The 26374-nt window shown below is 41.3% G+C and overlaps 1 protein-coding gene across 3 annotated transcripts; it reads left to right on the forward strand.

Annotated features, from left to right (window-relative positions):
• Positions 1 to 1804: 1804 nt before the first annotated feature.
• B3GNT2 (UDP-GlcNAc:betaGal beta-1,3-N-acetylglucosaminyltransferase 2) lies at positions 1805 to 26204 on the forward strand. Of its 3 annotated transcripts, XM_030447777.1 has the most exons (3): positions 1808 to 1939; positions 2349 to 2457; positions 23716 to 26204. In XM_030447777.1, the coding sequence occupies exon 3, from the start codon at positions 23725 to 23727 to the stop codon at positions 24916 to 24918; it is 1194 nt and encodes a 397-aa protein (XP_030303637.1). In that variant the 5' UTR covers positions 1808 to 1939; positions 2349 to 2457; positions 23716 to 23724; the 3' UTR covers positions 24919 to 26204. The 3 variants fall into 3 exon arrangements, with proteins under 3 accessions (XP_030303638.1, XP_030303637.1, XP_030303639.1); XM_030447778.1 differs by lacking the exon at positions 2349 to 2457 and having other exon boundaries at positions 1805 to 1939; positions 23716 to 24918; XM_030447779.1 differs by lacking the exons at positions 1808 to 1939; positions 2349 to 2457 and adding an exon at positions 3495 to 3612 and having other exon boundaries at positions 23716 to 24918.
• Positions 26205 to 26374: the final 170 nt, after the last annotated feature.

The raw sequence follows: 26374 nt of genomic DNA on the forward strand, positions 1-26374 counted from the left end.
GGAGATTTCTCTAGTTTATTTTAATAGGGACATTTGGTCAGCATTTGTAGTCTCATCAACTTAGCAAGTAAGCAAACAACAACAACAAAAAGTGGGTTACTAATGAGTGAGTCATGCGTGATTAGTATCAGCTCTGGAGGGCAATTTTCCAAAATCTGAAACTCCCAGAAACCTATTTACTAAGGGAAGTACCGTCAGCCTAAACCAGCCCTTTTCTTCTCCCCCCTGGATTCAGTAACAAAAGCTTTGAGAAGCACTGCGTAAAACTGAGCTAGCTGAAATCACTTTGCTTTAAAAAGGAGGAAAGAAATTATGTGAAACAGCATTTTTCAGCATGGCTGAGGGTTTTCCTCTTTGCTTGATGCCACACGGGAAAAAAAAAAAAAAAAAAGGAAAGATGTTGTGTAGCCCTGACTAGCTGCCTCTGTGACTGTCAAGGCCACCAGCCCATAAAACTATTCACTTCAGAAAATGTGGTTTTGTTATTGCAGGAGGGAGTGAAGCAGACACCACCTCAACAGCTCCTGCCCATGAAGCCAAGAGACAAAAGTGTGCTGGTTTTTGCTTTTCTGCCGGGTCAAGCATTGCTCCCCCTCCAGGAAAACGGGGGGCTCCAAGCCATATGCTCTCCTTGGAGGGACGGTCCTGGTGCCACCGACAGTCAGCACCGGTGTGTTCTGCCGTGAGCTGCGGGTGCCTGCGGACACCCAAGAGACACTAATTCCACCTTTCGGGGGTTAATTTTACGTCAGGAAATGGCTGAGGCGTCGAGGGAGAACATGGCGGCCGGGAGGCGGGGCTGAGGGCGGGTGTGGCGGCAGCGGGGTCGTGACGCCGGGATGGGCGGCCCCGCGGGCCAACGTGGCGAGGAAGGGTGCTGCCTGCAAGCCGGGGGGCAGCGGAGGACAGTGTGGGACGCTATATCCAGCTAGGGAAGGGAACCACGAAGCGGCTGTGCCAGTCCTCCCCCTTCAACCCGCCCGCAGATACGCGAGAATCCCACAGCCATGGGGACGACCCAAGCTCAAAGGACCCTGCGCCCCCAACCCCCCGAGGCCCCGCCCACACGCCCCGTGCCCCGCCCGCCCCGCCAATCCGCTGCTCCGCCGGCGCGGAGGGGGCGGGGCTTTACCCCGTTCCCGGCCCCCCGCCCCCCCTTCATTCCCCCCTCCTCTCTCACCATCCCCTCCCTCCCTCCCTCGCTCCCTCCCGCGGCAGCGCGCGGTGCGGCGCTCGGCTCGGTAGGCTGTGGCGGGGAGCGCGCGCCGGCGCGCGCGCGCCCAGGCTGGTGCGGGAAGGCGGGCGCGGGGCTCTGCCACAGGGCAACAAGTGAGGCGCTTCCCCCCCCTTCCCCATCCCATCCTATCCCACCCCCATCCCATCCCACCCCCCAAATAGCACGGCCCAACCCAAACCAACCCAACCCGGCCCGGCCCAGCCCAGCTCCCCCGCCCCCGCTGCTGGAGCCCAGCGCTGCGTTTGGGGTTGTTTTTCTTTCTCACTTCCCTCCCCTCTCCACCCCCCCGACCACCACCTCCCCGCATCCCTTCTCCTCTCATTCCCAGCCCTGCTGGGGCCGCCGCGGGCTCGCAGCTCTACCGGGGCGGGCGCGGCCGACCCTGAGGAGAGATCGCCGGCGAACGCCGTCCCGTGTGGAGGCGGTGGGACGGGAGGGACGAGCCCTCCGTGGCCTCCTCGGCGCCGCCCCGGTATCGCCCTCAGGTGCGGAGTCCCCGCCCGTTGCGGGGGCTGGCGAAGCACGGCGGCATGGAGCCCCGCCGGCGTCTGGGGCCGTGGTAGGGCGTCAGGCCGGCGCCGGGGGGGCCGGGAGGGAAGGACCCCCACCGCGTGGAGGCAGCCCGCCGCCGGACAAAAGCATGGTGGATGTGAAGGCGGCGTCAGGAAGAACACCGGCGGAGACCTGCGGCAGCCTGGCAAGGTACGTGCGGGCGGGGGCTCGGCTGCCGACCCCGCCAGCGCCTCCACGGCGCTGCGAAAGGGGCCGGAGAAGGACGCGGAGGGGAATAATTATTTTTAAACTTAATTTTTACCTCGTCCCTCTTTCCACATCGGAAGGTTTTTCTTCCCGGAGCCCCTACCTTATTTGTGTACTGACAACTAATGGCCGGGAAGGGGAGGGGAGGGGGGGAGGCGAATGGTCGGGGACGTAAATATTTATGCGAGATTTTGGGGGATGTTTTTCTGGTTGGGTTTTTGTTGCTTTGTTTTGTTTTTTTTTTTTTTTTTTTTTAAATCTTCCCACCCCTCCTCCCCTGATGGGGGAGGTGACAGGCGGTGGAAAGGGTGGGGTTAAAACGCGGAGGCGAAATCTCTCCTCTGGCTCACAGGAGCATCGGCAGCCGGCACATGTTGCAACAAACTCGGTGAGAGGAAGGCAGAGGCGCAGTCTCTTGGCATGGATGAAACTTAGGCCAGCGCAGCTCCAGTTCAGTGACCGTATGTTTATCATCGCTTTCTTATTTTTTATTTAATTTTATTTTTTTAGCGTGGGGAGGAGGAGTTAATGCTGAAACGGTGAGCTTTTCTCCCAGAGAAAAGCTGAGACGCGAGGTTGCTGCAGTGCTGGGTGCTGCTGCAATCCTCTCCTTGGCTGGAGGAGAGAGAGGGGAGGGCACGGCACGGGTTTTCTTTTCGGGGTGGTGGCGGAGAGACGCAGAGTTCGTGCTCATTATTAGCCGGCTGTGAGTTAATCATTAATATCTGCGCAGCGTTAGGATTTCGCTGTTACAGTAGAGTGTTGAGGTGGTGGTTCCAAAGCGTGGACTTCAGTGAACCTGAAAGCGGGACGATGGTATTTTCTCTAGAGGTGGCCTTGAATATAGGTGTGCCTTCACTAGATACTGCTTTTTTTTTCCCCCCCCCCTTAAAAACTTCCTGAGACATACTGTACCACATCAGGAGGGGACTTCAGGTTACTCTGTGATTTGTGGCCAAGCTGCAGCTCACAATTCATTAGTCATCTTGCAAAAATTTATGGTGAAAGTTACTTGAGTAACCCTTTTAGCTCGACCTCCCGAAATGTACAGTGCTGTTGGAGTTGATCATTAAACACTGATGTTTAGTTGTAACTGCAAATTAAGAGTTTACTCGGTTCCGTTGCTTTCTTCTCTGTTTTGTTTTAAATATAATTAGTTTCGACATAGCGAGTTTGGGCAAAGAAAAGTTTATTCCGGGTGTGGAAGGACGTATGCATAAAATGACACCCTAAATAATCCGAACGTTGCTGAGGAAACGTGATTATAGCGTTCCCCTTTGGGGAAATTTCTGGTTAATTATTCCTGCTCCGCACTGAAGAGCGACAGCCTGGAGCTCAGCTCCGTTTTACAGTCGCTTAAAAGCGGATTCGTGTTCGTCTTGCAGTTCCGCTTTTGCGTCAGATTTTCGTGCTGTCACGGAGGGGTGTGTGTGCGGGGGGAAGGGGGAGCAGATGACACTCCGGTGAGTGGGACAGTCGGTGCTTTGTTCAGATGAGGAGCGGAGGAACTGGCTGCTGGCAGCGGCTACCTTGTCACCTTTAGTGACCCAGCCTAATGCCTGTTGGAACCATCGGAGGTGTTGGAGTAGCTCCGAGTTATTGCCAAATGCGTGGAGGTAGGAGAATAGGCTTTTCTCGTTCAGCACATGTAATTTCCAAGGGTTTTTTTTCCCGGGTGCTGTGAACAACTGGAAAAAGAAACAGGCTCCTTAAAAGAGCAGTATTGGCAGTGGGCAGGAATTAAAATGCAGAATATTTTGTTATGTATTTAAGAATACGCTGTCAGTTAGAAGAAAAGGTTTTGGCTTAAAGTAAGCTCTTTCTTTGCTTCTTGCTCTGAATGCCTGACTTTCAGCCTGAGATATCTGATACTGGTGTGGCTATAAGGAAGCTATGGACACACCAGTTAAAGAGATCAAAAATTACAGTATGCTGTGAGCAATTTTGTCTTCTGTAAACTGGTTTTGCTTGGATTTTTGCTTGTTTCTTATGTACTATAAATAGACGAGGAGAACGACGTGCAGCAGCAAGGTAACTCTGCTGAAGGGACTTGTGTTGAAGGTCATGTTTTAGATGAGTGGGACTGCTAGCTAGCATGTGTCATAACAGATACAGGTCACTAATCTCCCTAGAGGTAGTTCCTAATGAACACAATGTGCTCCAAAATTTTATTCCTGTTTCCTGTAAGATCCTCCAAAGTTCTTTTTAAATACTTCTGGGTAACGAAGATGCTGCTGAGATGAGAGTAAAAGTAGAGCTTGCTCAGAAAGGCTTGAGATGAGAAATGGGAAGTGGATGAAGTGGTTTTGTTTCGGTGCTGAAAAATATGTGCAATTGCCTGTGTGAATAAGTTACTGCCATCAGGCTCCTTGGAGGATGAAGTCTTTCAGAGAAGTGGTCCTCCGTGGTAATTGAGGATGCCAAGGCCTTAGCAATTGTCATTTTACTGCCACCTGGTGCAGTTATTTTAGTAGACAGACAAGCTCTCCTACTGATTTTTGCTGTCGGCTGTGTTAAACCACTTACTTGAAGGAGAGCAAATGCTGGTGTAAAACAGACAAGTCTGTATCAGTGCTGATGGTGTTGAAACATGTGACATAGTCATATGTCTCCTACCACAGCCAATATTGTCGTTATCATAACATTCAAGAAGCAGGGGTGGGTTCTCGTTGATAAGTGTACTTGACTGGAATCTGTGTTGTATTTTGCCAAATTAACTGAAGGAGAAGAAAAGATTTAGCAGTATCAATTAAAATCCGCAGCCAACTTCTTTGGTAACGTGTTTTCTTTCAGCAGCTGACTTCATTTTTGATAGGTATGTGTCAAATTATCTTGTAAAATCTTTACTTCAAAGTGGACAGCTTGTGAAGCTTCATAAAGTTAGTTACTTGATGAGCTTTTTTTGTTTGCTGTCAAGCTTGTGGGTTTTGATGGATAGTGACTGAGCAGATCTGTCAGAAGTGCATCGAGGGCTGATGTTCCATGTCTGTGTTTTTTTTATTGGATTGTATTATGCTTCCTGCTGTAAAAAATCCCAGTAGTTTATTCTTTTGTAGGAAGAAAAAAAAAAAAACATTTGCACTCTGGATAGTAGAGCCTTATAGCTTTCTCTTAGGTATGGGTCACACACTTGCAGTTTATTAAACTGTAGAGTTCTAAAACTTGCCAAAAGTAGGAAGAAGAGGGGGTAGGGGAAAGATGCTGACAAGTTTGCTTACTGTGGCAACAGGGTCTTAATCTGTTTTACTTACTGTTTTGGGGTTTTTGTTTTTGTAGAAAGCCCAGAATACAGATAGAAGATGAAGCTTATTTTTTAAAAAAATGAGCTTTTTAATGTGTCTGGTTTTCATGTTAATGTTTCTGGAAGGCCTTTAGAATTGATTGCCTTCCAAAAGAGTTAAACCATCTTTCACAGGCTGTAGATCTGAGGGTTTTTTTTTCCTAGTATGCCTATATATTGTATTTTGTATTACTATGCAGTAGTACATAGCTAATTTTTAAGCAACTAGGTATCTATTTGCTTTTCAGACTTAAATTTTTATAATATTTTTCTGACATACCCAATTTTAATCCCTAGTGATTGTTTGTAAAATAGCATTTTTAGCCAAAGTGTTAAGAATTAGTTTAGGAAGAAGGTACAGTCATTATGGCTGTGTGCATGAGAAATCACTGGATGAGTTAGCACATAATGTTTCTGGTTTGTCCTAGGCTATATTCAGGCAAATGCCTCATGTGATTTAGAGATTTTTATGCCTGTGGGTGCAGTTCACAAAAATTACTAATGTAATCGTTCTGTTAGGCCATGTTTTGACCTCACAAATACATAGATGTTTTTGTCAGTCTGCTGCTACTTAACAGCTGCATTGCACAATCCTTATGTGCTTAAAAATCAGCAAAAAATAGCCAAGAAAAAGTTGATGACGATAGAGTGAAATACAGTCTCTTCCCATTATTTTAGTAGAGAACGAACAAGTCCCAAGCAGAAAGTTGGGGATTATTCCTGATCTGTTCAGGCAGATTTTGCTTTTTATACAGGAAGAACTGAGAGGTATCTCGGGCTTGATCCTGCATTTCTCTTGTATCCTTTTCACTGATTTCATTGGATCTTTTCAGGACTTGAAAGAAGAGTAAGTAAATCTCCCCAAGTCTCCATCAGTCATGTAAAAACCCAGCGAAAAGGCTGGATCATTAAAACATCTTGTGATGAACTCTGCAAAAGAGTAATTGAATTGATGTCTCATGAGAAGCAATTAGCATTTAAATAAGGAAGAGAATCTCAGTGTGTGATGGGTGTGGTGCAGAGATTTTTAAAGGGAGAATTGATGAAACAATTTCATCAGCAGTTGGTTAAGAAAGCTGTGTTGTTGGAGAGAAACACAGTAGTAAGAGTTGAAAATCATTTAACTTGGAACTAGTTTTTTGCTCATCTTTGTAAATAACTTGTAAATTAAGCATCTGCTTCATCATAAACTTACAAAAGAGTTGCTCTTGAGAGTGAATCAATTATACCACAATTTGTAGATCATCTATCTAAATCAAATGAGCAAGGAATCTTGGTACTGGGGGGCGAGGTGGGGGTGGGGGGCTGTGCATGCCTAATTATATTACTTTTCTGTAAAACATTCATTCTGCATAGTTTATGTGCACAGTTGTATTACCTGTACAGTAGCAGTGTGGTATTTTTTGTGCCCTGCCAGGGTGTGTGTGTGCCTGTGGGATGCACAGCTTCCTGCTGCAGGCACCTGCCATTGCCCCAGCACTGGGTTTCCTGCTGGTAGCATCCTTTCTGTGGGCTGCTGCAGTTTGGAGGTACAGCAGCCCCCAGTCTGCTCTGCTGGTGTAGCTGTTTGTGCAGCTGTGTTTTGAGCTGGATTGAGGAACCAGAAGGGTTGAGAAATAACCTTGCTGTTTGCTTGACTTGGGGGTAATACGTAATGTAATTCAGCAAGCTGTACAAATAGGGGAATTCATGGGCTTGGGAAGGGTGGGATTTTTTACATTCAGTTTAAGGAGTGGGGTGGCTGAATGTCAGACTTTACCCTGAATTTAGTGCTATTTCATCTTACTTGAGAAATGATATTTTCAAGTCTGATAACTTGGGTGTTTCAAGGTGGTAATGGCATGTTGTCTTTAAGGTGGAGTGTGCTATTGCATACTTACTGTTGAATTGCTTTTGAATAAAAAGTTGAAAGACATGGATAATGGCTCAAAGTTGATTACTCAGACCATTCCTGGATTATTCAAACTCCTCCTGACTCCTACTTTGCATTGGTGTGCAAGTAACAGGTATGGAAGAGGCTCTTGCTTGGATTTAGAAGTCTCTAATCGGGTTAGGTGCTTATCTGTAATTAACAAAAATGGGAGCTAGCTGTTTAACTTGGTTACAAATCTTTTACAAAATCCTTCTGATACTTAAATGTATCTTCAGCTGCTGGGGAGGTTTTTCCTTAAACTTTGTAAGCTGGAGTGAGATCTGTTCTTCCATTTTACAAGTTTGAAGGAGCAAAACTTAATTTCCCTGCTTACAATTCCACTGGTTTGCTGAACTTTAAATGAATTGTTCAGAAAGATGAAGCCTGCATTTTTTTTTCCCTTTACTTGTTAATTACCATAAAGTAATTAAAAGTGAAAATCTTTTCATGTATTTGCATTTTAAAATGTAGGATTTGTGTTCTTAAACTTTTCATTTGGCTCAGTATTGTAAAACCAGAGCCATGTCTCAGTTCTGACTTGAATATTCACAGTATATATTTGATTTGAATTGGCTTTTGGTTGACTCACTGCGTAGCACTTGCAGGGAAATATGACTGGAGATGACCAGGAAAGTGATCATCCTGTATATCCCATCACCCAGCCACTGCCTGCAATGGAGGCATCTCGTGAAAATCAAATTGAAAACCAGTGTCTTTTTACTTCTAACCCAAAATGGGGTGGTCACTGGGGGCAGTAGCCTCATCAAATGTATCAAGTCAGTGTCCTTACTTTTGAAACATACTTTGTAGTAGTGTGACTTATGTCTAAGATGGCCAAGAAGTCAAAGCAAAGGTAAAATTTGATGACTTGAAGTATGGTGCTGCAAGGGGTGGTTTAATGCATTGACTAAACAGTGAATGCTCTTTATGCAGACATGAAGGTGGTTGGAATATGATTAACACAGTAGTAATCACTGGTTTTAAGATAAAGCTGGAAGAGATGCCAGGAGGAGATGAATTCTTTGTTAAGTGGAAGTTACCGTTGCCTGCATCTTGAATGGGCATACTAAATCACCTTTTTTACTTCATATACACCTTAAAAATAAAAAAAAACCAGTGCCTCTCCACCAGGCTTTAAATTTCTAAATGTCCATTGCAAACCCAGCTAATGCTTTCAACATGTTACCCATTCTTCATTTTTTTACCTGCCAGAGTTAGCATTGATCCATATGCTAAGTATCTGGGAGGAAAGTAGTTCATTATCTTCTTCCTCAGCTTTTTGCTAATTACAGGAAAATAACACTGGCAAGGTGACACTGAAATAAGCAGACGACAGTAGGAGCAGTGGGAGTGGTGGGTCATGCCAGTTCAATAGCTAACCTGCTGACTGGATTACCAAAAGAGTTAGAGAAATTCAAATCCCAGGGTGTGTCTTGTTATGGCTGAGGTTGCCCAAAGGCTAGCTGCTTCTGGTGGACTAGTGCTTGTGGTTGTCTGGCCCTGCCAGTTGGAGCTCTGTGGATAAAGGTGGCAACAAGATGGGTAGAGTCAGACCGCAGTGCCAGTTTGCTGGTATGTGAAAGCTTAAGGTGACTGAAAGTGGCATCTCCTGTGGCCTTGGCTTTGTAAATCTTGTCTCTTCTGCACTGCTGCTGTTTGTGCAGCACATCTGCTGAGGTGACCCAGCTGAAAACTAATTGCTGCTTTATGGCTTAGGTTCTCTGTCATCCTCCTTAGCTCTCCTGAACTAAGTCAGCTCAGTGCAATGGTGGGATGGGGCTCTGCAGTTTATAGGGGAAGGAGTAAATTACAGGAATGTGTTAGTCATGACTGAAACTTCAAAACTGACGTGGAACTTTACCTCCTGACTTGTAATGGATGTGATGAATGACAATTCCCTGCCAAGAAATATTTCTTTGCTGCCATCCAGTTAAAACTCTTGTCTTGATTCTTGATTTCTTTATAATTTACTATTCTTTCAAGCTGAAACCTTCTCAGAGGTACCTAAGACCTGAAGTTCATAAATCAGAAACTGGCAGCTCTGAGTTATTCATATCAAATTACACAATGCCATAATTCCAAAGCTTGAACTGGCCTTAAAATGACACGTTTTTTTTGTTGTTTGTTTATTAGATCAGGAAAAACAGGTCACTACCGTAGGCCTTCAAATACTGAGGTATTAACATCTACAAGTTTTTATAAGAAGTTGAGATCTTCCCCTTAGTTGTCAAGTGTGAAATCTAAGTTTGCTAAAAAAAAAAACACAAAACAAAACAAACCCATCAGACGAAACAATGCAGACCCTTTTTACTCTTAAATAAAGAAACCAGACTTGTTTTATCACAAGTTATTTTGCACATGCAGTTAGGAACACCATAGATACTTGGTGTGGCTGCAGGTATGCCACTATAGAATGGTAGTATTAGCACAGGGTACTAATTTATAGGGGCACTGCTATGATTTCATTTGCCATATGTAGATGTTGTGTACATGTGGATCTCTGCTGCTTTTTTTATCCCTGTAGAAAATAGTGGCCAAACTCTTTGTGTTTATATTCATAGAGAAATTGGAACAGACATTAAACAGACATTAAATAGACATTAAACCCAGGACTGAGTATATGGAAAACTTTTCATCATGACCATACTGCTTTGCTTGCATATAACTTGATCTTCCTATAGGAATGCTTGAGACAATTCAAGCATGAACTGAACTTTCTTTCAACCTATTCAAGGATGTAATTTTAACAGGAAAAAAAATTGGTCTAGTTTGCACTGAATAGGTATAAAATAGTATCTTTTTAATTAAATCCTGACCTTTTATGATACACACCCATAATAACTTAAAAATATACAAAGAGTTGGGATGATCTGAGTGATTTACAGGTGTAGAGTTCTGAAATTACTGTCTCAAAACAGGCATCCTGACATACTTCACATTGTGCTCGTGTGGGGTCTTCATTTGATAAGCCACCTGTACACCACTCTTCCAAGAGGAGCCCCTTATTCAGTGGCCATCCTGATAAGCAGGACACTGTCCTTATTTGATAAGGAACAGCATTCAGCAAGTGGGGTCTTGAAGAGGCAAAGCACCTTCTGGTGATAATCCCATGTGAGGCTGCTGAACAGGGAGCATGTGCAGACGTGAGGGTCACTACTCAGTCAACCTAATGGGGGGAGGTCAAGTAACCACCTGGACCCCCGTGCTCACCAACTCATTTCCAGAACATTCTGGAACCCAACACTGAGTCTGTGCAAAGCATGCTGAGCCTCACCCAGGAGAGGTGGGGCCAGGTAGTATACAAGAGGCAGATTTGAAATGCTGGGTGCATACCTGCCTGCCATCCAAGGACCACAGTGTCATGCTGAGGTCATCACTGGATCCAAGGGTGGTGGTATCTTTTCTGTCCCCTTGTTCTTCATCTCTTTCTCTCCTTCTCCCTCTGTCTCTTTCTTGTTTCTAGCCTTATTCTCTGCACAAAAGGGTAACATTTCTAAGTTTGCTAAGTTTTTGCTGATTGACACACCTGTTGTTTGAGAGCACTACAGTGATAACTTCTGCTAGTTGTAACCCGTTGCCTTGAGAGTAATATTGTTGTGTGCTTCTTGACAAGCTTCATAACCTTACCCAATTTTAAGTTAAGCTGTGTAAGCCTGGGCAGTGGTCTTACTCTTAGAGTACTGTGCAGAGAATTCCAGAGGTTATTCTTGCTGAATGGGTTGCTTAGAGTGATCAACTAAGAGAGGGATAACCCTGCAGTTAGAAAGGGCAGTTAGAAAAGGTTATCTACCCCTGAGCTGAGAGGGACAGGAGGACTGGATCCAACTGTACCTTGGGTTCTCTCTATGAAGGAGTCCACTCTGAGTCTCACTGGGTTGTCCTGCCTGGGTCTCCCTGGGTTGTCCACCAGTTGGTATGTGACAACAAGTAGCTGACTTTCTAATTAAAAATGGATGAAAAATAGATTACTCTCCACTTGAAGGTTTTGTGGTTTATCAGTTTGATTCAAGGCTGGAAGTGTTCAGTTTGAGATGGTGGAAATCTGGTGGTATCTCTTCTATCTGTAAGTGTGCTGTCAGGCAGGAATTTCACATAAACTACTCTTAATGAAGTTAAAAATAAGTTTTTACTGCCATGAATTATTTTGTAAAGATAATTTGATGCAAGCTTCGTGGATGTTGCTGCAGTATCCCGTAGAATATAAAGCAATATGAAGTCAAGACAAGTTTTGTTTCACAGTCATTAACTTCTCTAGAGTACCTTAAAAAATGTCATTCTGGTAACTTCTCTTTCCTACTGGAGGAGGTAGAGGGAGGGAAGCACCTGGACTAAGTCAAAATGGTCACAGGAAACAAAGCAGTAGTGTAATGTACTCTGAAGGTTTGGGGATTCAGATATTCAGAACTTTACCATTCAGTAGTGAATGAAAGGACGATTGAGTCTTTTCACCACAGTCAGAAGCTGACGTCAATAGTCTCAGAACAGCAGTCAAGAAGGATATTACAGATAGGGAGTTTTGGATTCTAAGTAGGCATTTACCTTTTTGTAGCAGCTTCTGACAAGTTCTTGAGTTTCATCATACCTGCTTAGAGCAGTGCCTTTTAAATGTGCGTTATCTGTATGCTTGGAGAAGCAAGGCTGGAGAGAAGAACCCTGCTGACATTAGGTAGTAGTAGTTGAAGAAATTTAAATGTTTGTAGTGCTTGCAAATCCCTTGAGATAGCTGCAGGGTCTGTCTGACTTGCAGCCAGGGGAGAGTCAGCTTCAATGATCAGCTGTCTGCTGGCAAGCTTGTAGGATGGTGTTCTTGCCTAAAGAAGACTGACTCATGATCCATGTGGTTTGGAGTCTTAGTGAGACCTGGTGAAAAGAGTATAGTCAAATCTGGTTTTTGCTGTAAGAGCAACCTTGTTGGAACTTGTTTTCCCCACGTTGTTGTGGTTATGACTTGGGTGAGGTTTGAGAGGGTGCAAGTGGAGTCTTGTGTTTGTTCTTTAACTTCACACAGTTTGTGTGGGGTGCATAATGACTGTATTGTCTTTGTGCCTTCCTTCTATATTACTTGCTCAGATTTTCTGGAAGCATCAGACTGGAATATTTGGAAGTTGTTCTATGGATCATAGGAAACATGAGGTGGTATAACTAACATAACAAAGCTATTTTGGGTGCATTTACATGGTGCCAGATGGCAGTCACTATTCACCCCATGTGGAAAAAGATACGTATCTCTTCTGTAGGTCAAGTAGTAACTTCTGTAAGCCAGTGGTGGTTCACAAAAGTGAGCTGTGAGTTACAATTCTAGGTTGTATTGAGAGAAAATGCCATGGTTTGTATGGACTGCTGCATTTAAAATTATGTAAAGCATGAAGTTATGTTTTCCTGCATTTCTCAGTTTCATAGGTTGTATAGTAACCTTAATAAACTTTTTATATATATAAAATAATTTTTATTTATGTAGTAATGGATAGAAAGGCTATGTGAATTACCACCTTATGTGCTTTTGAGGTGGTTCCTTCATTGCTGCATTCAATCCACTATGGGAAACATATTCAGATAGGCTTCTTGGAATATCACCTTTATAGTATGGTAGCTCTTATAGGAGTAAATGAAAAAAAACCCAAAACTGTTCATATACAGACTATAGAAACATTCTTTTATCTTCACTGTGTATTTTCCTTAGATAATAGCAAAATTCAGGTTGGTGAAAATGGTTTCTGAGCTTTGTTTTGATGATGAAAACAACGAACCTTGTGAGTGCTGTGTTACAACATTTTAAAGGTTTTTATCCAAGACAGTTAAATCACCAGTGGGCTGATGAACATATAATATTCTCACATCAGCCTGTTTTACTTCAGTATATTAATCACTAAAGAAAAAAAGAAGTTTCTGTAGAATACTGGATTAAGTGCCTCCTGGATTGAGACATTTTCTGTGGGGGCAAATTGCAACAGTATATCTTTCCCTTTTTAAACACTATTTCAGTTGCAAAGGATGTTATTTCACCCATCTGTGTACGAACATATGTTTTCTTCAGCATATTTTTAGAAGCTGGGCCTAAGCTCTTATCCCTGTGACTGCAAATGTGATGTGCCAGATGCATTGAGAGTGAATGGTGCAATGATTTCCTGAAGTCTGTAGGTAGCTCCAGCATTGCTACTGCTGCAGAAGTTTTTGTTGTAATTGGAAAGGGAACTTTCTGAAAACACAACAAGAGGGGAGCATATTTGAAAACCCCTCTGGAGGAATAAGGCTATGAAGGGCCTGTCAGAAAAGGAGGGGCAGTGGCTAGAGCTTCTTTATTATGCATAGGATAAATAGCTCCAATGCTTTAAGTTGTGACATAATTTTCTTTAAGAAGCTTCTGTCCTTCTGTACCTCTTTCAGACCTCAAAAAGGTAGTGTGCTAGTTAAATTTCTACAAGATACACCAGTAGCAGAGCTGCTGAAAGCCTGAGTTTATTGTATACCTACTGTAAAGCTACTTTGTAAACCAGATCTGTGCATGGATCAGGGTTAAGGGCTTGTGGAAAATGGTGAGTAACAAGGAAGCAGTTCCTTGAAGGCAAAGGGAGAATTGAGCAGATGACCTCAAAAATGCTTGTTCCCTTGGGAGACTGGCAACTAAGAATCCTCTCTCACAGGGGCAGTTGCAGATTGATTTTAATACTGATGGGGATCTTACTACTTGTTTTCATCAGTCCATCTCAGAACTGAGAGAGGAGCAGAATCTGGGAAAGGAGTAATGGCATGGGTAAGATAAGCAAAGTAATTTTTAAAAATGTATCACAGAACTGTCTATGATTCTGTGCAGTGTATGCTTCATGCCCTTAAATTACAGAGTCAGGTCTGGGAGTAACTGGTTCAGTTAAGTGTATTATCAGGAACACTGAAGCTTCTGGTCTAGTTAATCTTTACACTAAGCAACCAAAATTAATATCCATTAGTGATAATTTTAGTGTTAAAATTTATGGGTGCTGGAAACTGAATTGGGAAGACCCAGCTTCATATGGGTCACAAGCTGATGGCTTTCCTGAAAATTGAAATGCCAAAAGCTCAGCACTATGTACCTGCCATAAGGGTTTTGAATAACCAGTTACATGTGGGGATGCTTCAAATGAGAAAGCTTTCTAAGCTAATGGATAGATGCTGAGATAATGGGGGAAGAGCTCTTGTTCAAAATTTGGGGTTATTTTGGAGTTATTCTCCTTATATATACTGAGACTGAGTATACTGTCTGGCTTGCACCTTATACCAAGCCCCATTGATAACGTAGTTCTAAAAAAGTCTTCACAAACACCTGTGAGCTTTAGGTATTAAGTGACTGTGTTTTATGCCATATCTAAAATTGCCTAATAGAAGTAAGTGAGTGGAAAAAAAGACAAAGATAGTTGGAAGTGCAAAATAGTTCTGGAAATGAAATTACTAGGACTTTTCTCATGGCAATAAAGGAAGAGAGGACAGATAAAGGTTCAGTCCATACCTGATAAGGCAAGTCTACATAGAGAAATAGTGCCATTTTTTCTTTTTATTTTTATTTTCTGAGGGTTCCCCTCTTGTCAGGTAATACAAAAGCAAGTACGTTCAATTTGTCATTCTATGTGACAAATTGCAGAATAAATCACCAGCAGAATTCATAAAAGTTGAAAATACAGATTCAAAGAAGAACTGGACAAAGTGACATTAGGTTCAATACCAGTAATTAAACTTGGTTCAAAGGCAGTTCCTGGCCCTCTCATACCTTACTAGAGAAATACTTCCCTGTACCAGTGGTTTTTTTTGGATGTTGGGGTTTTTTGTCTGCTTTTTATTGTTGTTCTGCTTATTTGTTTGTTTTTGTTTTTCTTTCTTATTGGGCTTGAGGTATTATTTGTTGTTGTGTTTTTTGTTGTTTTTTTTGTTTTTTTTTTTTTTTTTTTTTTTAGCAAAATGTGCTAAATATAACTACTGGGAAACAACATGAAGTTAGATTGGCCTTTTTTCAGATGTTTTATACTTCTTTATGTCCTAGGCTGCATTTTTTGAAAAAAAAAAAAAATACAAACACATCCTTCCTAGTCTTGCTACTTACTTGGACCTTGAAATTCCGTGCCCACATTGCACTGGTGTCTTCTGGTGTAAAAATATTGTGAGAGTTGAATTTCTTCCAAAACTAAACGATATGCTGAAAGGTGGCTCAAAAGAAGTATATGCAATAAATTAAAAATAATGTTAAAATAAACATAAACTACTCTGAGCTTTCTTGCACACTTTGATGCTTTGGGTAATGTGTTGTTACCTTGGTAACTTTACTCCAACTGGATCGTTGTTTCAGACTGTCTGTGGTGTCTGAAGAACAGGGAAAAGATTGGCTCTGTGGTAACCACCATGTTGTGACATGCTTGTGCAGAAGCAGAATGCTGCTATCTGTTGAATATTTGCCAGTTCTTAAGATGTTCTTAATTACTATTGTGTAAAAGTGGACTTGTGTGAAGTTCTTTGAGGGGAAAAAGCGATAGGGTTGTGTGTAGTTAGAAAAATAAACAAAGTATTCAAGTTCTGTGAAGCTGGAAATAGCACAGACTTGTTACACCAGCCTGGGGCTCTTAACAACATGTTCATGCTCTGAAACTGTTGTTGATCAATCCAGGGATCTCCTTTTGACTCACTGGACAGAACTGAGGTATTAGAAGAACTGATGCATCTCAGAGGAGGTTAGAGGGACTGAATATGGCTTGTGATGTGTCTAGTAATAGCAGTAGCTAAAAAAAAATTCTATTCAGAACCATAATGCTGCAATTTCATGCACTGTTGCTAGCACTACCAGAAGTTGTGCTGCATGTACCAACTGCTGTAAGGGATGTCAGGCTTCAAAATTAAGGCACATGGTAAGATCTAGATACCAGTCTCTGCAAAGGGAGAAAGGTGGTAATTATTTAAAACCTGAGTACTGGCTTTGTTTTGACATATTCCTGATAGTTTAGTCTTTAACCAGTAGAGTGGCAGGTGTCATACCTGCAGATAGCAAGGATTGTTTAATCTTTTGTCAGCCCCAGTAAGTAAATGAACCTGGGTTTGGCAGTCAAGTAGTATAGACAGGTTACTCAGCCCACTAAGAAAATACTGCATAACTCCTGTCTTCAGTAGAAGGTACAAGTATTTGCAGTTAAAGGTCGTGGCTTCTGTGGGACTTGAAGGAGGAGAAAAAGCTAGCAGTTTCACCCTGTGTCTATGATCTGTTCAAAGGCTGGTGTTGCATGACTCTTTGTATCAGGGTAGAGGTATAATGTTATCATTGCTGTGATGCTAGCTAGCTTTGTTGCTAGAGGGTGCAAGAGATTATGGATCCAGAGCCAAGGCTCAGTTCCTTGTTGTGTGTTGTGATGCCTGCCTGTGAGGGGAGATGTGTCTGCTCCCCATCTTTCTGCTCTGTGCTGTCGCTGTAGCTGCACTGGTGCTTATCTGGTGTGCATCTCTTGTCATTGTTAGTTTTCTGCTGATTTACAGAGAGGCCTGGCAGAACACCAGAGCCAGTGGGAGGGAGGGAGGGACTGGGCCTGAGTTCTTGGAGTCAGAAAGGGAGGAGGAGAGAGTCTTCATAAAAAGGAAGGGTCAGGTGGCTATTATCGGTTCAGCTGCTTGTGGATCCAGGGCCTGGAACTGCTGCAGGAGGCAAGTGAGGCAGGTAGTCTGGTTAAACATATTTTTTTCCTTTGTTCTGGGGTTGCACGAGCGTGCATGGTTTAGTTTAGTGCCTTGAAGTCTGTATTTGCTACTATGGCTGCTTCTCTTGCAGAGCACTTAGCTGGTGCAAGAATGTTTGCGCAGGTGCATGCTGTGTGGGAAGGAACATCATCTGAGGTAGTCTGCATTAGGTTATCTGGCCTGACTTTCTCAGGGGAGTTGTTAACTGTCAATACTAAATTTTTGAGATGCTCTGAGGGAGTTCTGCTTTGGGTGGTTTGCTTAGCTGTAAATCTATGTGATACACTGCTGTTGAGACTGCTTGCTGGTAGTCACAGTTCACTTCTCCTGCTGCTGAGCTTTCATGTTGAGACTTGACGTTAGTGATGAATAAAAGCATAAAGAATGTTTTAATATCAAATTACTACTCTTGGAGTGAAGAAATTGATGCTTGTTACATTTAGAAACACCATTTAAACTTATTTTCAAGTAGAACTCTAACCTTGAAAATGGATGTTGTCTTACCAGTCTTTTGCTCCCTGAAACTAGCTTTCTGTAATAAAGAGGAATACTGTCTTTTCTTCATCCTGCTAGAAGAGTTTGTAGGTGTGCCTGTGCTGTGCAGTGGAATGCAGCATGGGTCACAGTGCTGCTGCAGGCTCCCCTGCTTTTTGAAGGCAAAGCTTGCACCTCTGCACTCTTCAGGGTTGTGCATTGTGAACCTCCCCATCCCCTGACCTGAAACTGCTTTTAAAGTTCCTTGCCAAGTAGTGTTGCATTGCATCGTGCCCAGTGGTGTTTTTATTAAAATTTAGCACTTTATTTGAAAGGGAAATGATGGAGCCCTCCTGTGATAACAAATCAGACCTTTTTAGGTGTTAAGCTTTAATACTCGCCAGCAATCTCTCTGCATAATTCATTCTGGGCTTCAGTGCTGAATACCAAGGTGACTTTACCATCAGTATTAAGACACATGAGTTAACAGCTGCTATTCCTTTTGTAGCTCTCTTCTAAAGGCTTGTTCTTCAGCTTCATGCTATCAGTGTGCTGTTGGTGAATTGCACAGGGTAGCTTGGAATGGGGTATCCATCTCTGCAGAGACTGAGGCTGTGTAAAGTGCTGCAGAAGAAGCTACAGTATGTAACAGTTTGGCCTCCTTAGTAGAAGGTTCCACTGGACAGGAATTTAAACATTAGTAACAGTCAACAACTATGATAAATATTTGGTGTATGAATATATTGTTCTTTGATAATCAGGTTGCTAAGTAGAAACCTGGAATAAAAAAGTTCTACTCATTTAGGAAAGTGTTGTTCCTGAAGTTGTCTTAAGATATCTTGGCTAATGTGTAAGCAAGCAGTTAATCCTCTGGTATTTTAAACATCCAGTGTGTGTTTTGTTGAATATAAGCAGAATGAAGTAAGTTAGATACAGACTTTGACTTTTCAGGAAAGAAGTTTGGTTTTTTTTTTGTTGCTTCATTGGTAAAATCATGGTAGGATTGACAGTCAAAATTTATCTGTTTGCTCCTTGCTTTCATACTCGTCAGTGCCCTTCCTTTTTTTGAATGATATATCTAGCAACCGCAACGGTGGTTCAAGGGTTGGACTTGATGATCTCTGAGGTCCCTTCCAACCCAGCCCGTTCTATGATCTAAAAGAGCACCTGCCAGTCCTACCTTGAAGGTTTTACCATGTATAGTAACATCTCAAAACTCAAATGAAATAGTGCCTTGCTTAAAAACTGCAGGAAAGAAAAACTGCTTCACAGTTCAGGGTGATGTCCAGCATCTGTCAAAATCTGGATGTTGAAGCAAGTTACAAGGCTTCAGAATTACTTTTTTTTGGATTGATTATATGGGGCTGTACTCAGTGACTGCCAATCTTTATTTTTGACATCTTGCTCTAGAAGACTAGTTAGTGTACTGTCATAATATACTGCTTTTCATTGCCTCTGTCCTAGAAAGAATTGCTTTTTCTGAACTTCTAAATATACTTTTATTTTTTTTAGCCACTTCTTTTCAACATCTGCCTCTTCCTCTTGCCATTTTGTCTGCTACAGCTGAACACCAGTAGAGGTTTAGGCTCCTTTTTGTGGATAGCAAAATCTTATGAGCATCAGTTAAAGAAACCAAAAACAAAAAACCAAACAAACCAACCCAAAAACCTGTCATCACATGTTTCAAATACTAATTTTGTGAAATCATTTCAGAAAAATCAAATGCTGTAACAGGGCTAATCAGAAGTTCAAACTGATGTATCACATGTGCCCTTAGTTACTCTTGGTTTTGACCTTGAGCTCGGCCTCTTCCAAATGTAGCCCTGTATTTGGTCAGGGACATCATGGGCCATGTTTCTGTAAATTACTGTTTCCAGAAAAGAGTGCCTCGTACAATTGATTCCTGGAACAGGTGAGTATTCTCATTACTAAAGAACATGGTCCTGGATATATTGTTTAACTCTAAGATTGCCCTGTAGGTAGTCGGGACTTGAGTTCAGTGATCCTCATTGACTCTCCTTGTAGCTCAGGAGAGTGATTCTGTGTTTCTCATCCCATACCACCTCTTCCAGACTTTTGAATAGGTTCCTTACAGGATTTCTTAGTACGTTCACTCTTGAGGTAAAGCATAAAATTACACTGTTGAAAAACAACATGTGAAGTTTCTCACCATTTTGTATTAATGTTATTTGGACTTAAAGCTTTTTTGAGTGTTGGGACTATTTTCTTGAAACTTATGGCTTCTTTGTAATACCTGTTGGTTGTTTTTTGTTTTTGGTGTTTTTTTTGTTGTGGGGTTTTTTTGTTTGTTTGGATTTGGTTTTTTGTTTGGTTTTTTTGTTGGTTTTTTTTTTGTGTGGGTTTTTTTTGTGTTTTTTTGTGGTTCATCTTGTTTTATTGATGTCTGCCTGCCCTCACAGTGAAGCTGTTTTCTTGACAAGTTCTGCTGGTGTGTCTTTTCCACCCATCTCTTGATCTCAGTGCTGCTTTTGTGGCTTCACAAGTCTTTTCCCTTCTGTCAATACATTAATTTCAACTGCAGTGAAGTGTGAGAGTGGACTGGCACTGAAGAGGGCAACTCCTCCCTTTTCCTCCCTCAGTTATGTAGAATCAGTCTTTCTAAAGACTGTATCTGTAGCAAAACCTTGGTTTATTTCAGGTATGATTAACGTTAACCCTCTTTCTAGCCACGTGGATGTTTTCAAAAGGTTTTGAACTGCTGGACTTCAGGGATGCAGTGATGTTGACACACAAGCGTGCAGCTGGAAGTTGCATAAGCAGAAATGTGATTTGTACAATCTTGAAATGATAGCTAAAAGGGTATTTGTATCAGTGTAGCTGAGAAGTTGAAAACAGGCTTTGGGAAGCAGCGTGTCAGATCACCTTTGAGCATAGGTAACTCTTATCCACTAAGTTAGAATAAATTTCTGCAATATTTTTTGTTACTGAGGTGTTCTTTGTGTACTGCAATTTGCTTTACCAGCATATAGCATTTACTTTTGTGTTCTGCTTTGCCCTGCTCTTTTTTAACACCTAAAGCAGCAGGATTTTTTTCAGAGAGTATTGCTTTGTAGTGCTGATCTCAGTTCTTCAACAAAACCCATGTAAAAATTCATCAGATAAGTTTAAATACGGACCAGATGTCTTTCAGTTCAGTTTTGGTTTCCCTACCAGATCTTATGTTCTCAGCAGTCAAAGGGGCAGCTGGGAATTTTTGTAATATTAATGCTGCTAGAAGAAGCTGTTCCTGGAACAGGGGAACGTTCTTGTGATCTGTCTGGATCTCTGTTACAAAGCAGTAAGTAGGAAATGGGTGCTGTCTCAGGCTGTGCTCTGTAGCAAGCTGCCCAGCACACAGAATCTCAGTGATGCTGGCACGGTGGTCAATCACTGCAGTGTCAGCAAAGCAGATTAAAAAAAAATAATTAGATTTACCTTGAGGCATGGTCTGTGTTTACTTAAAAAAAGACAAAACAAAACAAACAACCTGAAACAAAAAAAAGACTGCCAAAATCCCCACTAGCAACAGTGTTACAAATGCAACAACCAGTCTGCCATCGTGGTGAGGGCTGTGATACTGTGTTTTGTGATGAAACTAATTCACTTGATATGAATTTGCCGAACTGGCATGCTTCTATCGATTTCCATTTTCAGGTGTTATGATTAAAGCTAATACATATTAATTGCAAAATTGAGGCTTCTATTTCGGTTCACAGCAAAAGCCTTTCTGAACCCTGGTTGTTTACTATTTGCTTTTAGTTCAGTAACCTCAATATAATGCTGTGAACATGTTTAATACAATTTGTCTAGTCTAGAAAAAGAGCACTTTTTTTTTTAATAGAGCAGTTTTGATCCTTATTTCCTTGTTATCCCTTAGTTTTGGTTTGATATTCCTAATGAGATATATTTTTAACAATTTGAAAACAACTTGCATAGATAGCTTTTGATTACAGAAGAGAATGCTTCCATGAAAGAAATTTTAGGTGGGATGTTATAACTTATAAAACTGTTTCTTCTATTGATACAGAATGTCACTTGTTACCTCTTTCTTTTCTGAGAATATTATTTTTTTTGACCAATATTGGATAGCTTTTTAAAAAGGAGACTGAAAATTATACTGGAAGTATTTACATGTGGGACTGAATGCGTTTTCTGTACGTTGTGTGGTGGAGCCATTTATCATCTTGACAGATTGGTACTTTTGCTGATGGAAAGTTCTCTTAGGCCTAACATTTCGTGGAGATTTGTGTGTCTCATTTGGTGTAGGGAGCTGCAAGGCTACAAGTGGAAAACAGAAGGATTAAGGAAGATCTTGTAGTTAAGGAATTAAGAGATTTGATAGATTTTGTTAGGTGACTGAAATAAAGTCTTTGCAAGTGGTGCCTCATGTTCAGAGCAATCTCGTGCCAAGCATTCAGACGACTTACCCGAGCTGTTGAGTAGCTGGGGTTTTGAACAGGTGAGCTGTGTGGTGCTACATGTGCTGAATATCAGGCCCCGGATGAGCTCTTGGCAGTTCTGTGTATGTTGGCTTTTCCTGGAGAGGAGCTTCTCACCCTGGTGTCCTGGGATCACAGGTCAAATATCACACTGTTTGTTGTTCTACTGAGAGGTGCTGAGGAAGAAGCAGGTAGGTAAGCAGAGATGTGTGTGCTGAACTGTGTGGAATAGTACAAAACACAAGACAGTGTTTTTATGTGTACTGAAAGGGAACTGAAGAAAAATAGCATGTAATGATCTGTTTTTAGTGGAAGCTGCTAAAGTAGATCTGGCCTGAGGGTGTACAAAGATAAACATGTGGATAGTACATGAAGTCAAGTGAAGGAAGAGTAGGGGTTTTTCTCTTTGAGTAGTCCATTGTTTCTAGAAGTAGCTCTTTATTTAAATTCAAAAATAGCCCCCTTTTCGGTTTGATGAAGTCTCTAGGGGTCAATTGAGGAAAAAAAGTTCAGTGATTATTTACCTGCTTCTTTCTTACTGACTTTTGTGTTTAGGTTGCTGAGTAGTAAACAACTAAAAGATTAGTCAAACCAGAACAGACCAAAGGTCAGTCTTCCTTGGGTTTCTGGTAATGGATGGAAATACAGTGAAAAAAAGAGCAAGTACAAACAGTGCTTCTCAAGTGTACCTTCCTGGCTGCTGTTGCTCTGTGAGTTTTAAACAGCTTGGTTTTAAACAGTTATTACAAGTCTTTCATTTCATTAGTTTTTTCTGTGCTTCCAGTAATCATTTGTATTCTTGTCAAATGAAAGCGTCTTCAGTAATGAATTCTGTATCTGACTTGAATGTAGTCTCACTAACTTTCTTGATTCTGAATTATTTTCTAGTCTGACTTCCTGGTTTAGAATGGCTTGTTAAATTTTGTGTAGTTTGGACACTAACATCCTCCATGGCTAGTAAGTAGCTTGGTACTCCTTAGTTCAGAGGAACATGCTGTTTTCATTTTGCTGCTTGTACTTCACAACTTTCATTCTGTCAGCTGTGGAAGAAAGAGGGACTGATCCATTTTCTCTCAGTAAAAACTAGAGATTGGTCACAGAATAACCTTTCCTGTAACAAAGAGACATACACATACTATTCCTGGTCTTACAAATATGGAAAGCCTCTCTTTTTTTTATTTCTCTTCAGTTTCTTTTTCCTTCCTAGAAATAATTACACTTCACCTTCTGCTGCTGCTCATTTCCTTTTCCAGTTGGGGGTGAAAAAAAAAGCCAACAACAACAAAACATTAGCAAAATTCATGTTCTCTTGTGTTTGCAAAGATGTGAATACCAGCTATGCAGCTGACCAGTGTTGTCATCCCCCCTCCCAAGGAACAGCCAAGTAAAATGGACAGAAATTAATTGTATGCTTTAAAATTAAGCTCTGCCTACTACATAGGAGGTATAAGAGCACAGGTTTAAAAGCTTGAAACAACGTAAAAATAGCTGACCTTTTTTTATAGCCATTTATTCTATAACCTTAAGCTCACCTTACTGGTAGAAAAAAATTTTCTCTGCCTGCCTTTGCCAGGCTGAGAGCTAAGATTCCAATTGTTATACAGTGTTTGAATTAGGCTTAAATGAGGAGCAAGAACCGCTGGCTAATTTAAATGTGCTGTGAAATGCTATGTAAAATTCCTAAATAGCAAATGGAATTTGCACCTTCCTACAAAAGAGAAGCATCAGCTTCTCTTTTGCTGATGAAATCCCAAACCCCTACTAGCTATAGGGAGTGCGTGTATTAGATTAGTTTTTGCTTTTCTGGGCATTTAGCAAACCTCTGTTTTTAGGCTACTGACTTGCACATTCTTAGTCTGCATTTTTATGAGATGAAGAACTTGATAGGAAGAATGCTAAAGATCTGCCCTTTTTTTTTTTTTCCTCTTTTCAGATATGAGAAATGAGTGTTGGACGCAGAAGATTAAAACTGCTGGGAATTCTGATGATGGTAAACATTTTTATTTATGTGATTGTGGAAGTCTCAAAAAGCAGCAGCCAAGAGAAGAATGCGAAAGGCCGTGTTATTATACCACGCAGCAAATTCTGGAGAAAATACACTCCTCACAAAGCTTATTGGAACAGACAGCAACAGAAACTTGAGCTGCTGTACAACCCTATTCTGACCTTGCTCTCCAATATGACTGTGGAAGAGAACTTGGTTTCTAACTCGAGTGTTCTCAGTTCCTGTGATCCTGACCCATGGGTACATTCAGAGGTTAGTGACTTTGCAACCTTGCCAGACAGATTCAAAGACTTTCTACTTTATTTGAGGTGTAGAAATTACTCATTATTAATGGATCAGCCAAACAAGTGCAAACATAAACCATTTCTGCTGCTGGCTATTAAGTCGCTTACACCCCATTTTGATAGAAGGCAAGCAATTAGGGAATCCTGGGGGAAGGAAATACAATCAGGGGATGTGACAGTCAAAAGGGTCTTCTTACTTGGACAGACCCCACCAGAGGATAATTTCCCTGATCTTTCAGGCATGATAAAATTTGAGAGTGAAACCCACCAAGACATTCTCCTCTGGAACTACCGAGACACTTTCTTCAACTTAACTCTGAAAGAGGTGCTGTTTCTCAAGTGGGTCAGCAGCAGTTGTGCAGATGTCCAGTTTATTTTTAAGGGCGATGATGATGTTTTTGTGAATACCAATCAGATCCTGGATTACTTGAAGAGCTTATCAAAGGAAAAAGCCAAAGACTTATTTATAGGTGATGTGATCAAAGATGCTGGACCTCATAGAGAAAAAAAATTGAAGTACTACATCCCAGAAAGTGTTTATGAAGGTTCGTATCCTCCATACGCAGGGGGTGGTGGGTTTCTGTACTCTGGTGATCTGGCATTAAGACTGAACAATGCATCAGACCAGGTACTCCTTTACCCTATTGATGATGTTTATACTGGAATGTGCCTTCAGAAGCTTGGGCTTGCTCCGGAAAAACACAAAGGCTTCAAAACATTTGACATCGAAGAGAAATACAGAAATAACATATGTTCCTACACAAACTTAATGTTAGTACACAGTAGAAAACCTCAAGAAATGATTAAGATTTGGACACGCTTGCAAGATCCACACTTAAGTTGTTGAAGTAATGTGCATAAATGTCATAAGTCAAAATAAGCTTCCAAGTTGGGGTCTGACTTTCTGGGTGGACCACTGAAGCTCTGTTTAATTTTATCTGGAAACTTTTTTCCATACTTCTGAAAATGAGTATAATAGTAAAATTTGAGGGGATGGCTTGAAGACTTGGTCCTGACTTTTCCACTGCTCTGGTGGTCATTATGTTTCAATATTTGTCTTAATTTTACAAAGGACTTCAAGTATGTAACTAGCTGTCAGTGACTGGTTAGCTGTATTGGAAACAGGGATTACCTACTACAATGCATCTTTCATTAATTGTGATGGTGGAAGATAAATTTTTTTCCTTGAGTAGTGTTTGTGTGTGGAAACCACTGTAAATTGAAAATTCACAAATTGGAGGAATGTAGTTTTACTTTATGAAACACTCTCATAAGACTTTAACTATTGAATTATTTAATTTATAGTTTTCAGGTTTTTTGCACCCTGGAACAGTATTTTATCCTTCCCTTTTGTGCAAAGCGTGCCTATGTCTAAAGGATTTACCCTTTTATTAACTAGATGCTTTTTTCTACCCAAAAAAAAAAAAAAAAAAACAAACCAAAAAAAAAAAAAAAAAAAAAAAAAAACCCAAACATAATACTCCTTGAAACATCACATAAAAGAGCTGAATATATAAGGAGAAAGAAGAAATCTTGTTTTGGGCTGGGCAGTAGGTTTAGTTAGGTCTGCCCCCTAAACCAGGCTTGTGTGGGGTAAAGCTGACTTTGTTACTCATGTTGTTTATGTGAAAAGCTACTCTGGTCAGTCCTTGTTTTTTTTGTTTTGGCACTAAATGTGATCAGGTAGCTTAATTTGATGCAAATAACTGAAATTGCACATTGCTTACGAGAGCGTGGTTTGGCTCTCCTATCAAGCAGTAGCAAATCTAGAATTGTGCAGATCCTAAGAGTTTCAAATCTTGAAACACACTTTGAAGTTGCATGATGCCTCATGTAGAGTTAAACATGTTCTCAAAACTCAAAATTCTCTTCTGTATTTCCACATCTTGCTTATAAGAGTTATTCTAAATAGTGGTTGCTTCCTTTGTATATGTAGAAGTGCCTGTCTATTTATTGTTCAGATTGAAGACCAAAACATTTTCTTAAATATATTTTGTGTAACATTTTATTTGTATAGTGTTGTCACTCAGATATTTAAATAGAGCATGGTATTTTAAATCTGTGAGATGTGTAACATGTTAAATAAAGCTAATTGTTATTTTTGAATTTGAAAAATAAAATGTGATTTGAATATTTCTTGTAATGCTTGATCTGACACTCGGTGTTGACCTGCAGAGCAGCTGTGTTCTACTGCTTGGCATTTGGTAACAAGTTTCTTAAGTTCAGACCCTCATGCATATGCAGGAGTCTATCAGCAAAATGGACTCACACTTGTGCATAGATTTGTTGGAAGCTGTAATAGA

This window comes from Calypte anna, chromosome 3 (genome assembly GCF_003957555.1).
Source record: "Calypte anna isolate BGI_N300 chromosome 3, bCalAnn1_v1.p, whole genome shotgun sequence".
Taxonomy (NCBI): Eukaryota; Metazoa; Chordata; class Aves; order Apodiformes; family Trochilidae; genus Calypte; species Calypte anna.